The 13,646-nt window shown below is 36.6% G+C and overlaps 2 protein-coding genes across 2 annotated transcripts in view; one reads left to right on the top strand and one right to left on the bottom strand.

Moving 5' to 3' along the window:
• Window positions 1-2,021: 2,021 nt before the first annotated feature.
• LOC135721414 (liver-expressed antimicrobial peptide 2) lies at window positions 2,022-6,149 on the top strand. Its single transcript, XM_065243618.1, has 3 exons — window positions 2,022-2,145; window positions 3,250-3,392; window positions 5,913-6,149. Exons 1-3 carry the CDS (start codon window positions 2,086-2,088, stop codon window positions 5,953-5,955), a joined length of 246 nt encoding a protein of 81 aa, XP_065099690.1. The 5' UTR covers window positions 2,022-2,085; the 3' UTR covers window positions 5,956-6,149.
• A 54-nt stretch (window positions 6,150-6,203) lies between these two features.
• The window catches only part of scarb2c (scavenger receptor class B, member 2c), a 17,388-nt gene continuing 9,945 nt past the window's right edge, over window positions 6,204-13,646 (bottom strand). The window contains exons 10-12 of the mRNA XM_065243614.2: window positions 11,936-11,987; window positions 10,150-10,302; window positions 6,204-8,147 (exon numbers count right to left, since the gene is read on the bottom strand). Of these exons, the coding sequence (XP_065099686.1) occupies window positions 8,109-8,147; window positions 10,150-10,302; window positions 11,936-11,987 (244 nt within the window). The 3' untranslated portion in view covers window positions 6,204-8,108. The remainder of the gene's footprint in view (window positions 8,148-10,149; window positions 10,303-11,935; window positions 11,988-13,646) is intronic.

Below are 13,646 nucleotides of genomic sequence, written 5' to 3'. Positions count from 1 at the left end.
AAGCGTCTATCTGTGTGATATCCTGTAGAGATCATGTGATGAAACTGAATCTCTTCATAAACTGACTGTCAGGAGGACACACTCAGATGTCATGTTCGCTTTACTCTACAGGCACATTAACACATTAACACACACACACATTAACACACACACACACATAAACACATTAACATACACTAGACGTTATCAAGACCTCAACTCAATTCTCTTTAGATCATCTGAAGAAACACTGAGAACTTCCTCTTCACAGGTGACCACAAGCAAAACATTCCACAACACTAGGAGACGCTGTGTTACCATGGTTACTCTCCACCTTTAGAAAGCCCAGAATAACATTCAGTTCTCTGTGAAGGGTGTGTTCATAAACAATATAAAACACTGAGCGATATGATATATAACAGAATAAGAACCTTGTAGACATATGTGTTTCATATCTTTGAGCTGATCACTGCTATTCATTAATGTTTTGATTCTTCTTCTGAAATTGTTTAAGGGGCAAACATTATACCCGTTTTTACAAGGTGTAAGTCTCAGGTGTGTCTAGAACGTCTCTGTGAAGTTTCAGCTCTAAATACCCCACAGATCATTTGTTAAAGCATATGTCCAAAATGACCCTGACTGGGTCACACTGTTTTTGAGTCTATACCTTTAAATGCAAATGAGCTACAGCTCCTCACTTCCTTACCAACAGAGTCAGTGAGTGTTTTCCGATAAAATAAATCTGAATACAGTCTGAGGCAATAATATATTTAGCCACAATAGGGAAAAACTGTGCTAACAAACACATTAAGAAAAACTGGGGGCTAAAATGAACCTGTGCAGTCAGTTGGGGTGGGCGGAGCTTTATCAGTGTGACATCACATTAAGAAGAGAATCAAAACAGCATGTCTAATGAGCCTGCTTTGGTTTAGTGGGGATTAATAAAAAATGAGAGGGTGGATGACTGCTAACACACATTTATGTACAAACACCTTGTAAAAGTAGATTTTGCATGATATGGGCCCTTTAAAGAAAAATACTTCTGGAAATATTAAATGATGCTTTTCTATATGACTGAACTGCAGCTATAAGATTTGATGTCCTATTTTTTATTTTTATGAACAGCTACACTCATAAAACGAATGTGTTAAAATAACACATCTTGTGTCTAGTTAATGTCTAATGTGTCCTTAACTTAACACATCTCTGTGTTATTTTGGGAACAATATACTTTGAGTTGTTTTAACACCTCCTGTGTTGTCCCTTTTATTTATTTGAACATGAAATGACACGTAATGTGTTAAATAGGATAACACAAAACAATGTGTAAAAAATGAAGACATCCTTTCTTGTGTATAGGCAAGGCAAGGCAAGGCAAGTTTATTTGTATAGCACATTTCATACACAAAGGTCATTCAAAGTGCTTTACATAGAAATGAGAAAACAAAAATCAAAGATACATGAATTTAAAATATCAATTAAAAGAAAATAAATGTGATTTTAATAAAAACTGTTTAAATGTGTGAAAAAGAATAAAACAGGAAAAGTATAAAACAGTCAAAACTAAGAATAAAAACAAGAGAGATAGAAAATAATTAAAACACTGTATAAACATTGTCTCTGCACCGCTGCAGTAGTACTGCCCTCTGCTGGACAGGTGAAGCGACATCACTACTAACCTGTCTGAGGAAAATGTCTTTACAATAAAGGATTCAATTTAATGTTTATTTAACGTTTCTTGTCTGTTGATGATGAACTTGGTGAATAATCTATATTAGTTTTCATTTATTTAACACCTTCAGAGGAAAGAGATCTCTGATGCGTATGAACTTTGATCAGGTGTGAAATAAAAACATTAAAGCTGATATTTAAACGTGTGTCCTCTGTTTGTCTTGTGCACGTTCAGCTCTGATGTGATTTTTGATTCATGGTCCGTCTGATTAAATGACGTGGACTCGTCTTATTTTTCGCGGTTAAAGTGTGAGTATGTGTGGGTTATGAGAGACTGAACTTTGAATCGTGATTATCAGCTGATAATCTGAGCTCATATAAAGTCTGTCATCTCAATCACTCGTTCACTGTGAGACATTCAGTCCATCCCTCAACATGCAAACCCACAAACTCTTCATCCTCACCCTGCTGCTGTCTCTTCTCTTTTACTTACAGGTACATGACTTTAATAACGCTCAGATAAATCAATAAACATTAATAATACAACATACAGTTATATTTGATTTATAGCTTTATGTTTACAGGTTGTTTGTAGGTTTTAAATAAAAACATGCCTTTCAATAAAGTGTTGGGAATAAAATCTACCTTCATTAAACAATCTAATAATTGTTAATAGAGATAATTGATTTGCTTGATGATTTTTATATATATTTTTAATTTCAGTAATTATCTGTTAAGTAATATCAGCACACATTATTGATAGTGGAATTGTGTTTAGTATCAAACAATTCTATAGGTAGATGTCTCAAACCTCAATCAGCTCTATGAAATATATTTATTTTTAATCTCAATATACTTTCATTGTAACATGTGCATTAATGCAAACATGAGTATTTAAAATGCTGATTCACTGACTGTATGTGGCTCTGGTTACTGATTAAACAAAATGTGTTTGAGAGATTTCTAAATTTAGCTCATCATAGGTCTACATTAGTTCATGAAGTACAGATGTTCAGCGTGACCTGATGTCCTTCTCAATACAAGGACAGATATTATGATGATAGGTGTATAAATCTTACTGACGTTCATCAGGCCGAAGGACTCAAGAGTCGCTTGTAAAGAGAGAGATTTAAACAGGATTCATCATATAAAACATCTCTCTGTTCTCAGAGATTCACAGCTGATGGATTGTGAGGGTCTGTTTGATAAAGTCACATCTAAAGTAGAAAAGAAACTTTGTTTAATGTGAATACTAAAGCGCATGTTTTCATGTAACTTTATTAGGGTTGCAAAATTCTGAGAATTTTCAAGGCTGGAAACTTTCATGGGAATTGAATGGAATAAACTGCGTATTCAAAAAATTGCAGTTGCATAATCATTAATATTAGATTAATATTATATTAAATAACCTCCTGCAACAGAAATAAACATGTTGTGTGTTGACTACAATGTGTTTGTAAAGTGAATTATTGGTATTATTTATTATTTCATTTCATTCTGGCTTTGATATTAAAGACATTTAGTTTTCTTCTGTATAATGGTTTTAGTTACTGTGTTGATGCTGATGATTACTGTGTTATACCTGCCTCTCTCTCTCAGGTCGAGTCAGCACCTGTAGACAGTAACTGGGCCACAGGACTCGTCCATCGTGCCAAGCGCTCGTTGCTATGGCGATGGAACACCCTGAAGCCTGTAGGTTCTGGATGCAGAGATCATTACGAGTGTGGAACAAACTACTGCAGGTGAGACTCTCACCACACCTTATAACAATACAATTACATAGAGCAGTGTTTCCCAACCAGGGGGTCGGGGCCCACAAGAGCCTCAGCAGATTTCCAAGGGGGCCTCAAGTTGACTTACAATTATTTAAAATTAGACAAAACAAACATTAAAATAAGGTAAAACAAGCTAAATCAAGAGGTTTCTTATTTTTTGGCCATTTTAGCAATGAATATACATCTGTCCAGTCATTCCAAGCTCTAGTTAATTTTATCTGGAAATAATTGAGTGAATGGGAGGGGGGCTTTAAATATTGTTGTTAGCACCTAGGGGGCCTTGAAGTGAAAAAGGTTGGGAACCACTGACCTAGAGAATATATCAATGATTGTAATGTTAATATAATACATCATTTGATTATTTATTCATGAATATAAATAAGATTATGCCTGATATACATGCCTGTAAACATGCACTTAGGGCCGTTGCTGATGGGGTGAAAGGTGGTGACAATTATAGGGGGCCCCACTGCCAAAAAAATCCAGAAGTTATAATATACGGGCCCCCATTCTGTTAATAACATGTAGTATTTACTATTTAAGATTTTAATGAAAACCACAGAAAAATGCAATTTGGTGAAAAAAGAGCTCACCCCATTGGCAGATTTTTTTGTTTGTTTAAAGCACACATTCACTTAAATTGTATATTTTGTGTCAAAAAATGAGACTCATTTTCTTAGGTCATTTTGTTCATCAAGAAAATACATCGTAACTTAAGAATTTTCAGATATTTTTACCAAAAAAAAAAAAATAATAATAATACTAAGTAAAAAAGTAATTTTTTGCAGTGATAAGAGTAAATTTGCTGAATCACGTTGTGTTTTGTGTGATATACAAATATCAAGTGCATGCAGGGCCGTATCTAGGGAATTCTGGGCCCCCTAAAAAAAAAAAAAAATGTGGGCCCTCGGCATTTTGACTGCATTAGTTTATACGTTGTACTCGGCAAGCATAGTGAAAGCATTTTGTGCATCATTAAGTGCAAATATTTGTATCTTTAAAAATATAAATTTTTATCATGAGCCTCCGCTCCACCGGTCTCGTGGCCTTAAATTGTGCGTGCTCACTTAGTGTACGAGTCCGTAGGGAGTCCTATCTGTAATTTTTACGCTCCGAAGTATGCTCATCAGCGCCCCCTTTGCATTCTTGATGCGAGCTTCGCCCAAGACCTCCACAGGCTCCTGAAGGCTCCACGCACTTTACCAACCCAGAAGTCCTTGACAAGAGAACAATCAGACCAATCAAACGACGGAAGAGAGGAATTCACACTGAAGGGCAACTTCTCTTCCTATTTACGGCGTGGTGCTCGAGTCTATCCCAAAATACGACTCCAGTGCACCCTCGTGGACTCGTGTCAAGGGTCCCTAAGGTCTGCACTACATGATGTCATTAAAGTGTGGACTCTAAGGAAGTCCAGAGTGTGCCATTTGGGACAGGGCCATTCAGTCTCACAAACTTAAAGGAATAGTCTACTCATTTTCAATATTAAAATATGTTATTACCTTAACTAAGAACTGTTGAATCATCCCTCTATCATCTGTGTGTGTGCACGTAAGCGCTGGAGCGCGCTGTGACGCTACAATAGCATTTAGCTTAGCCCCATTCATTCAATGCTGCCATTTAGAGATAAAGTTAGAAGTGACCAAACACATCAACGTTTTTCCTATTTAAGACGAGTAGTTATACGAGCAAGTTTGGTGGTACAAAATAAAACATAGCGCTTTTCTAAGCGGATTTAAAAGAGTAACTATATTTTATGGCGTAATAGCACTTTTGGGAGTACTTCGACTTGGCGCAGTAACACCCTCCCTCTCCCATTATGAGAGTGAGAAGGGGAGCAGACTTTTCAGGCGAGTCGAAGTACTCACAAAAGTGCTATTACGCCATAAAATATAGTTACTCTTTTAAATCCGCTTAGAAAAGCGCTACGTTTTATTTTGTACCACCAAACTTGCTCGTATAACTACTCGTCTTAAATAGGAAAAACGTTGATGTGTTTGGTCACTTCTAACTTTATCTCTAAATGGCAGCATTGAATGAATGGGGCTAAGCTAAATGCTATCGTAGCGTCGCAGCGCGCTCCAGCGCTTACGTGCACACACACAGATGATAGAGGGATGATTCAACAGTTCTTAGTTAAGGTAATAACATATTTTAATATTGAAAATGAGTAGACTATTCCTTTAAGCGGACGCCTCACTCTGATTGGTTCTGTTCACAAGCTGAAGGTGGGACCTAGATTTTCATTGGCTCCCTCTGATGTTTGCCACTGATTGAACTGATTAATTTAAAAACTCTGTCAGGTCCGATTAAACCATTTTATTAGAGAATGAGATGTTGGATTTTGTGCGGCCCTCTGGGCAGTGGGGGCCCCTATAATTGTCACCACCTTTCATCCTATCAGCGACGGCCCTGTTTACACGCCAACAAAAGAAGGAAAATTCTTTTAAATTGTATTTAACTTTCTCCACCATCTTCTTGTTTCAGGAAACATATGTGTTCATTTAAAAACCAGCATGTGTACGACTGAGACAGTTACGCTGGATTCTGGGACTGAATGATAAAAACTGATCAAAGTCTCCCTCATTCAACGTATTAAAGATCAGCATCTTAAAAACTCTGTTTCATTAAATATACGTCTGACCAATGTGGCTAAAAATATCAACTTTGCATGCATATTTTGACGTTTAATGTGATCAAATACAAACATCAATGGCAAAATGATTTTATTATCAGCATGAATTCTTTATTTATTTTGTAAATATCAGACAATTCAGGTAAGATGTTGTAACATTTATTTTTTTGTTCACATGTTGTCATTATTTTGTTACATTGACAGTGCAATATATTTTTTTAAGAAAATAAGAAGCTCAGATGACAATGCTGAAATAAATGGATTGGAAAATGTTTTAAAAACGATCAAATTCAGCGTGAGTTGAATGAATGGTTAATGGGTAAAATCATGTTTATTGAGGTTTGATAAATTAAAACTCTCTTAGTAATATTTACAAAAACACAACGGTGTTAGAGGTGAGGAGTTGTGGTAATAGTGTGATAATGTCAGTGCATTATAATGAATGAATGAATTTGAGATATTGTGAGGAATACAGTACCATACATTCATGTTAATATCTTCTCTCAATACTGTAGTAATACTGTCCCAGATAAACATCACTGACTATATATTGCATTCATTAGCAACTTACAATATAAAGAAACTTGAAATGTCAATGAAGTCATTTTAGACATTAGTTGCAGATAAAAGACTTGATCTCAATATTCTCTTGCGTTCACACCAGACGCGAATAAAGCGTTAAGTGCGAGTGATTTACATGTTAAGTCAATGCAAAGACGCGATAGAGTGCGATTGAGGCGGTGCAAATGACGCGATTCACGCAAATAACTTGCAATCAGTGGCGGAGTGGCAATCGGGAGAGTCGGGACTTTTCCCGGCGGGCCGGTAGTGTTTTAAGGCTGCGAGGGCTGGTCTGATTATAGCCGTGCTTTCAGTCTGTAGTCATGCACTCCGGCCACACTAAAACCTATTTATCATATATTTTATATGCTTCAGCGCTCAAAATGTATCTGGCCGCACCGCTCTCTCTATCAAGCCCGTCTCCCCTGGAGTCCTATCAGCCAATCAAAAAATAAAGAAAGAGGCTACACAATAGCCAATCAGAAAATAGGACTGTTGTATCTGGGTAAGATTTAACGCAACAACCAATAAAAAGCATAGCCTCGCACACCCACAGAGGAATGGAGCTCCGAGCATCACTTTGAGCAGCACAGAGTGCAAACGGCGTAGCGAGCTGAGACAGAAATATGAAACAACAACAATGGACACCCAGAGCTGTACGACACTTCTTCGTACTTTTATAAAAATAGGAATAAAAGAAAAGAAATTGAGTGAGGAGGTCGGACAAGTTGTAAGAAACACTCTTTACTCAATTTGAGAGCTATATATACATATTGAGACTACAAGCTAGCTAAAGCCAGCAAATTGAGCGTATTCACGTCTGAATTTCACGCGCAAATGAAGTGTTCAAGCGTACAACTACACGCGAATAGTTTGATTTATTCGCTTTATTCACGTCTGATGTAAACACACAGTTACAGTGAGATGTTTAGTTTGAGAACTTGTATATCAAACTTTTAGAGTTAAAATGTTACAGATGCATTTGAGGAGTTAATGCTTTAACATTAAAGAAGAAAACTTTACATGACAAAACAAATACAAATCTACATCATGGCATCAAATTAAGTGTAGTGAGAATCCGCACAGCAGCAGAATATAAACATGAATTTAGTGATTTTCAAACACCGGCTCATAAGTCACACTTATATAAAGCAGAATAAATGTTGCATTAGTTTTGAAATGATTTTTTAGACACATAGAGACTCGTATAAGAACATTATTAGATGTGTGATGTTTAACATGTTAAATCACAACAATAAAACTGTAAAATAAGCCGGTTTGACTTGGTTCAGTCATATAAAACACATTTAAAAGAACTTCATTGATGGCAAATCTGACTCGACCAGGTGACACCAGTCAAACTTTTGACTTTGATTTGTGTGATGGCTGAACTGAAGCCCAGACTCTTGCTGTGTGTGCTGTGAAATCTACCTTAAAGTCTACAGAAATGTGAGTCGTGGTGAAGTTTGGGCTGTTTCTCATGGAGATTATGATGTGATCAGGGGCTGACGTTCATCTGCTGAGCTCTGACAAAACAACACAAAACAAATGAGATATGAAACATATATCTTATATATCACTCACAAACAATCCAATCCCAGAATGCATTGCATTGAGCTACAAAAATCCATCCAACATGGTGGATGAAGCAAAAAGAATGCTGAATAAATAATGATTCAAAATGTAAATCTGAATTTTTTAAAAACATTTAAACACACAACTGGAATAAATTTCACATCAGAGACAAACTATTACTTTCTGACATTTAATTGGTTAACAGCATCTGTGGTGTGATTGAAAAGGAAGTGACATCACAAACACATTTATGCCATGACATGAGGCTATTTTACACAGGAATTACTGTAAATGACCAGCATTAGTTTAGAAGAATGACCAGATACCCGTAAACACAAAAATGTGCAACAATGTTACGTCTTTTAACCAGTAAGATATCATTCCTATATCAGTACCAATGCATGTGGAGTGAAACTTCTGTAAACAACGCATGAGGTAAACGTGTCATCTGTTTCGCTGTTCACACATAGCATCATAACAGTATATTGCTAGTGCAGGGTTCCCTTAGTTAACTTCAAATTCAAGGACCTTTCAAGGACTTTCCAGGTCCAATACCCTCAAATTCAAGGACTTAATGTGGGGACACATTTCAAGTGAGAGCAAGGTTACATCGTGTTATCTTTTAAGATACGTTGTTACAGTTCCCTTTTGAGGGAACTCGCGCTGCGTCACTGTGGAGACACTTTGGGGACGTCTGCAGGGGTAAGTGCGTATGAATGTGTATATCAAATTCAACCAATGGTGAGGCTTAATGACAAAGACAGGGTGACGCGGGAGCCAGGAAGTATATCGCTATCTGAAATATTGCCAAAGATGGCTTTACAGGGACGCAGGAAGTATGGCAAGGGAGACGCGACGTCTCGTTCCCTTATCAGGGAACATCAGTTACATACGTAACCCGAGACGTTTTCATGTGTCAAACACAACTATGCAAAAAAGCATTTTGGTATGAATCAACATTCGCATACAGAAGATTTAAGCATTTAAAGCCAACAGTTTAGCACGTGTGCTTAAAAAGTCTAGAATTTAATGATATTATCCTACACTACACAGGGAATAATGTGTTTTTCCCCAACAAAATTCTTGCATGAAATAGATTCAAGCACTTTCATCTGTATCTATGTATGTATATTTTCAAAAACTTCTAAGTTTCAAGGACCCGTGGGAACCCTGTATTACTTTCTGACATTTAATTGGTTAACAGCATCTGTGGTGTAATAGAAAAGGAAGTGACATTGCAAACACATTTATGCCATGACATGAGGCTATTTTACACAGGAATTACTGTAAATGACCAGCATTAATTTACAAGAATGACTTTACCAAATACCCGTAAATACAAAAATGTGCAACAACGTGACATCCTTTAACCAGTAAGATATCATTCCTATATCAGTACCAAACCAAACACTGGTAAACTTTGTCAAAGAGCGGGCGTTTCCACTAAACCCCTGCGGCGAGGTCAGTGTTGTGTTGTAAACAATGTTGGGTTATGACCTTATATCTGCAGTCTTTATTTTTGTTTTAAATATTTTTACTTCTGTGGCAAACGCTGACAGTCTTGCACAGTTACAACACTGTATTGATGACTTCAAACTGCGTCTAAAACATTAATGTCTAAACATAAAACTTCACAGAGCGTGTGCAAAGGACCTGGGCATTTCAGCAAACTGTTTTAAACAAATCTGGTGAAGAGATTTGGCCAATTCAGCACTTTATGTGTGTTTGATCTCAAGCAGCGTGTGGAAAGATATTTCTGTAAACAATGCATGAGGTAAACGCGTCATCTGTGTCAGAACATTATGATTGATGCGTTCTGACAACATCCATACTGCTCATACTGGTTATGCTATTCTCGGTTCACACATAGCATCGTAACAGTATATTACTAGTATTTTAGTTCGCACATGATCTCAGTAAAGATGGTACGTGTGAAAGCAGTTATAGACTCACCTCTGGGACTTTCTGTTTGCATATGATCACTATAAAGACCACACCCAGTATGATGCCAAGAGCAATCACGATGAAGGGGACATTGATGACAACTTTAGCCTCAGTAATAACAACTTTCAGCTTTTCTGCAGATTCTTCATCAATAACAACACTCTGAGAAACACAACAGAGAAGAAGAGAGACACAGAAATGTCAACACTTTCTCACATTTATTGTTTGGTTTGTCTGAAATCTATGAACCAGTGGCGGCCGGTGACTTCTCTTCCGAGGGGCGCAAATTTAAAATATGTGTCGTGTGTGTGGCTCATCATGTTAATATATGTCTTCGTTGCATCATGTGAACCTATGTGCACTAACTTAACACTAAACTCTGATTACACAAGATTAACAGAGTATCTGGTAAACCCATTTGAAGCATCTGCAACAGATACGTATTTTGACATGATGCATGATGCACATAGGTTCACATGATGTGCTGAACACATATTTTGACATGACAAGCTTCTTATCATATGCCCTCGAAGAAGAAGTCACCAACCGCCATTGGTATAAACCTAAAAAAACAAACTTGACCAAATATTAACATCTGGAGTTGAATCTTTCACGGTTAAGATTAGTAAAACTAAAAGCTCCTACACAATTTGGGTTATCAGCTTGTGTTGAGCCAGCTCAGTTTGACCGCGTGTCAAAGTAAGTTTCTATGATGATTTGGATTTGTTCACCCTAACCTCCAGTAATGTCAGACAGGGTCAGACAGTTTTTAATGTGCAATCTTTATCAGACGGGTGGGTATGTGAGGACATTTATTACCAATAACCAAACTCATATTAGTCAACCAAACTGATGCAATCACAAATCTCTCTTTAGAAATATCTTTTCTCTCTTTCAGCTTGATTTGTTGAATATAATGATAAAACAGATTGGATTTTACTCTTAATAAACATTTGTGTCCTCTACAGTACTGAGCTGTATAGCAGTAAAGATCTCAAAGTCTTGTGAAGAAACATCTGCTAACTTCAGCTCACAAACTACACAAACAAAAGATGAAGGTCCAGGAAGAGACTCCTCTATTGAAGTCACAACTAAACCTAAAATAGCTGCAAATATCTGTCTGGACTGTAAAATAACACCGTTTACTCGTGTGACATAATCTTGTTACGTGCAGAAGAATCTGCTTCAGATTTACTACACTTACAACTGACTGGCCTACGCAATATTACACACTTTACTAATAATACTGTGAATATATAGAAACATTGCTATATTAATTACAGGTCTTTAAAGGGATTATTCATCCAAAACTGACAGTTTTGTCTTCGTTTACTCTCACACCCATAAGTAATCACATTTCCATAGTAGAAAAAAATACTAGTGCTGTCAAAAGATTTGTGTTTGCACCGTGTGTAATTATTTTGTATACATAAATATACACACACATGCATGTATTTAAGAAACATTTACATGTTTTACAAATTTTGTATGCGATTAATCCCGATTAAACCTACTATGGAAGTCGATGTTGCTCCAACACTGTTTGGTTACAAATTTTACATCAAATTTTGCAAGAATATGAGGCTGAGAAACTGCAGACAGAATTGTCATTTTTTGGGAGAACTATCCCTTTAACTTCTTTTTTAACTTTCTATTGAACATCACATATATTTATAAATGATTTCTGGTTGTGCAAACAACATTAAAACCCTTGAAAGGATTTGGAGAATTATCCTCATTACTTTCTGAAAGCTTTGGACAAAAGCGTCTGCTAAATGACTAAATGAAATGTTACCTCATTAATGTACATCACTGGATAGACCAACGTCATGATATTCGCTGTTTGACTGTAGAGAAACAAAAAGATTTTGGATACATGTTAAGAGAAGACATTAAAACATTAAAAAGCTTTTTCTAAGGCTGTAAACATATAATTTACTGCCGTAAAGTTGGGCATTTTAACATGGAGGTCTATGGGGATTGACTCCCTTTTAGAGCCTCTAGTGGCCAGTCGATGAATTGCAGTTTAAGTCACTTCTGTATTGGCTTCATCAGAGAGATTGGAAGGTTGCCCCCATAGATTGTATAAAAAGATGGACGTAGCGTCTGTGAAGTCACCCATAGATCGTTTTTGAAGCTTAAAGTAGGCGGTGTCTTCCGATGATCTAGGCCGCGCATCACCGCACATCACTCGCGGATATCTGAACATGGGTAAAGAGGCGGGACGTGGGTAAAGCTGAGGTGTCTGGTTGCTGAAACCACGCCCGCCTAGGTCTACGTCAGTGACAGAAGTGGCAGTTTACCTGTCACTCAAGTGGCCACGCCCTTAATTATGCAGAGCTTTAAGGTTTAATATAATTCAAACGGATGAGTTACAAAAAATTCACCCCCTCACAGTTGTCATGAAGGGAAAATTTAGCTATAAAGACCAAAAACACTTTTTGTACCAGGCTGTAAACATATGATATTCTACTGTAAAGTTGGGCATTTTAACATTGGGGGTCTATGGGGATTGACTCCATTTTAGAGCCTCTAGTGGCCAGTCGATGAATTGCACTTTAAGTCACTTCAGTGTTGGCTTCATCAGAGAGATCGGAAGGTTGCCCCTCAGTTGCCCCTTATTACGCATGTAGACACACACAAAGATTGGGAAGTTCATCTCTGTGTGACTGATGATAATTATAGCGTTGGGAAGATGTTTTCCGTTCACACACTGATTTATCTGCAGTGTGACGGCTTGACGCTCAGATATATCAAACTTCACATGGCAAGCCAAGAAACTGTCGGGTCAAGTGGGAAATTTGGCAGCGTTGTTTTTTCTGCGACATCACAGGACCACCTGACCTGTACACATGCTGAAATAATGAGCTCAACATGTAGCTGTCAATCACATTAGAGCTGCTGCAGGTCAGAGGTCAAGAGACTGATTTAACCCTGCTGTACATTAAACAAAACAAAAACACATCGAATCCTAACAAACTTGTAATAAAAATTCTGGTTTACCACACAAACATACTGCTGAAGTACAAAGTCCAATGAAATAAAAGCAGCAGAAAGAGATCAGATCAACCTGACTCTGACTGATAAATCATGTCAGATAATCAGACTGTATACACCAGTGTCTGATATTTATGCACAGATTCTCTTTAGAAACATATAAATAGGTCCACATAACAATAAATCACAACTAATCATTCACAAAATAAATGTTTTTGTTTACATCATAAATATGTGTGTGTGTGTGTGTGTGTGTGTGTGTATTGTATGTAATAATTATGTATATATAACTACACACACATGCATGTTGACAATAAATATTGACATTTTTATATTTATATATAATTTATATTAGATATAAATAGGAATATTTAATATATAAATATATTTTTCTTAATAAATTATACATGCATATATGCATGTATAATTTATTAAGAAAAAAAAACAAAAAACAAATATATATATAAATAAAAAATATAATATATTATATATATTTTATATTATATATA

Source organism: Paramisgurnus dabryanus, chromosome 18 (genome assembly GCF_030506205.2).
Source record: "Paramisgurnus dabryanus chromosome 18, PD_genome_1.1, whole genome shotgun sequence".
Taxonomy (NCBI): domain Eukaryota; kingdom Metazoa; phylum Chordata; class Actinopteri; order Cypriniformes; family Cobitidae; genus Paramisgurnus; species Paramisgurnus dabryanus.
This window is presented reverse-complemented; position numbering and strand designations above follow the sequence as displayed.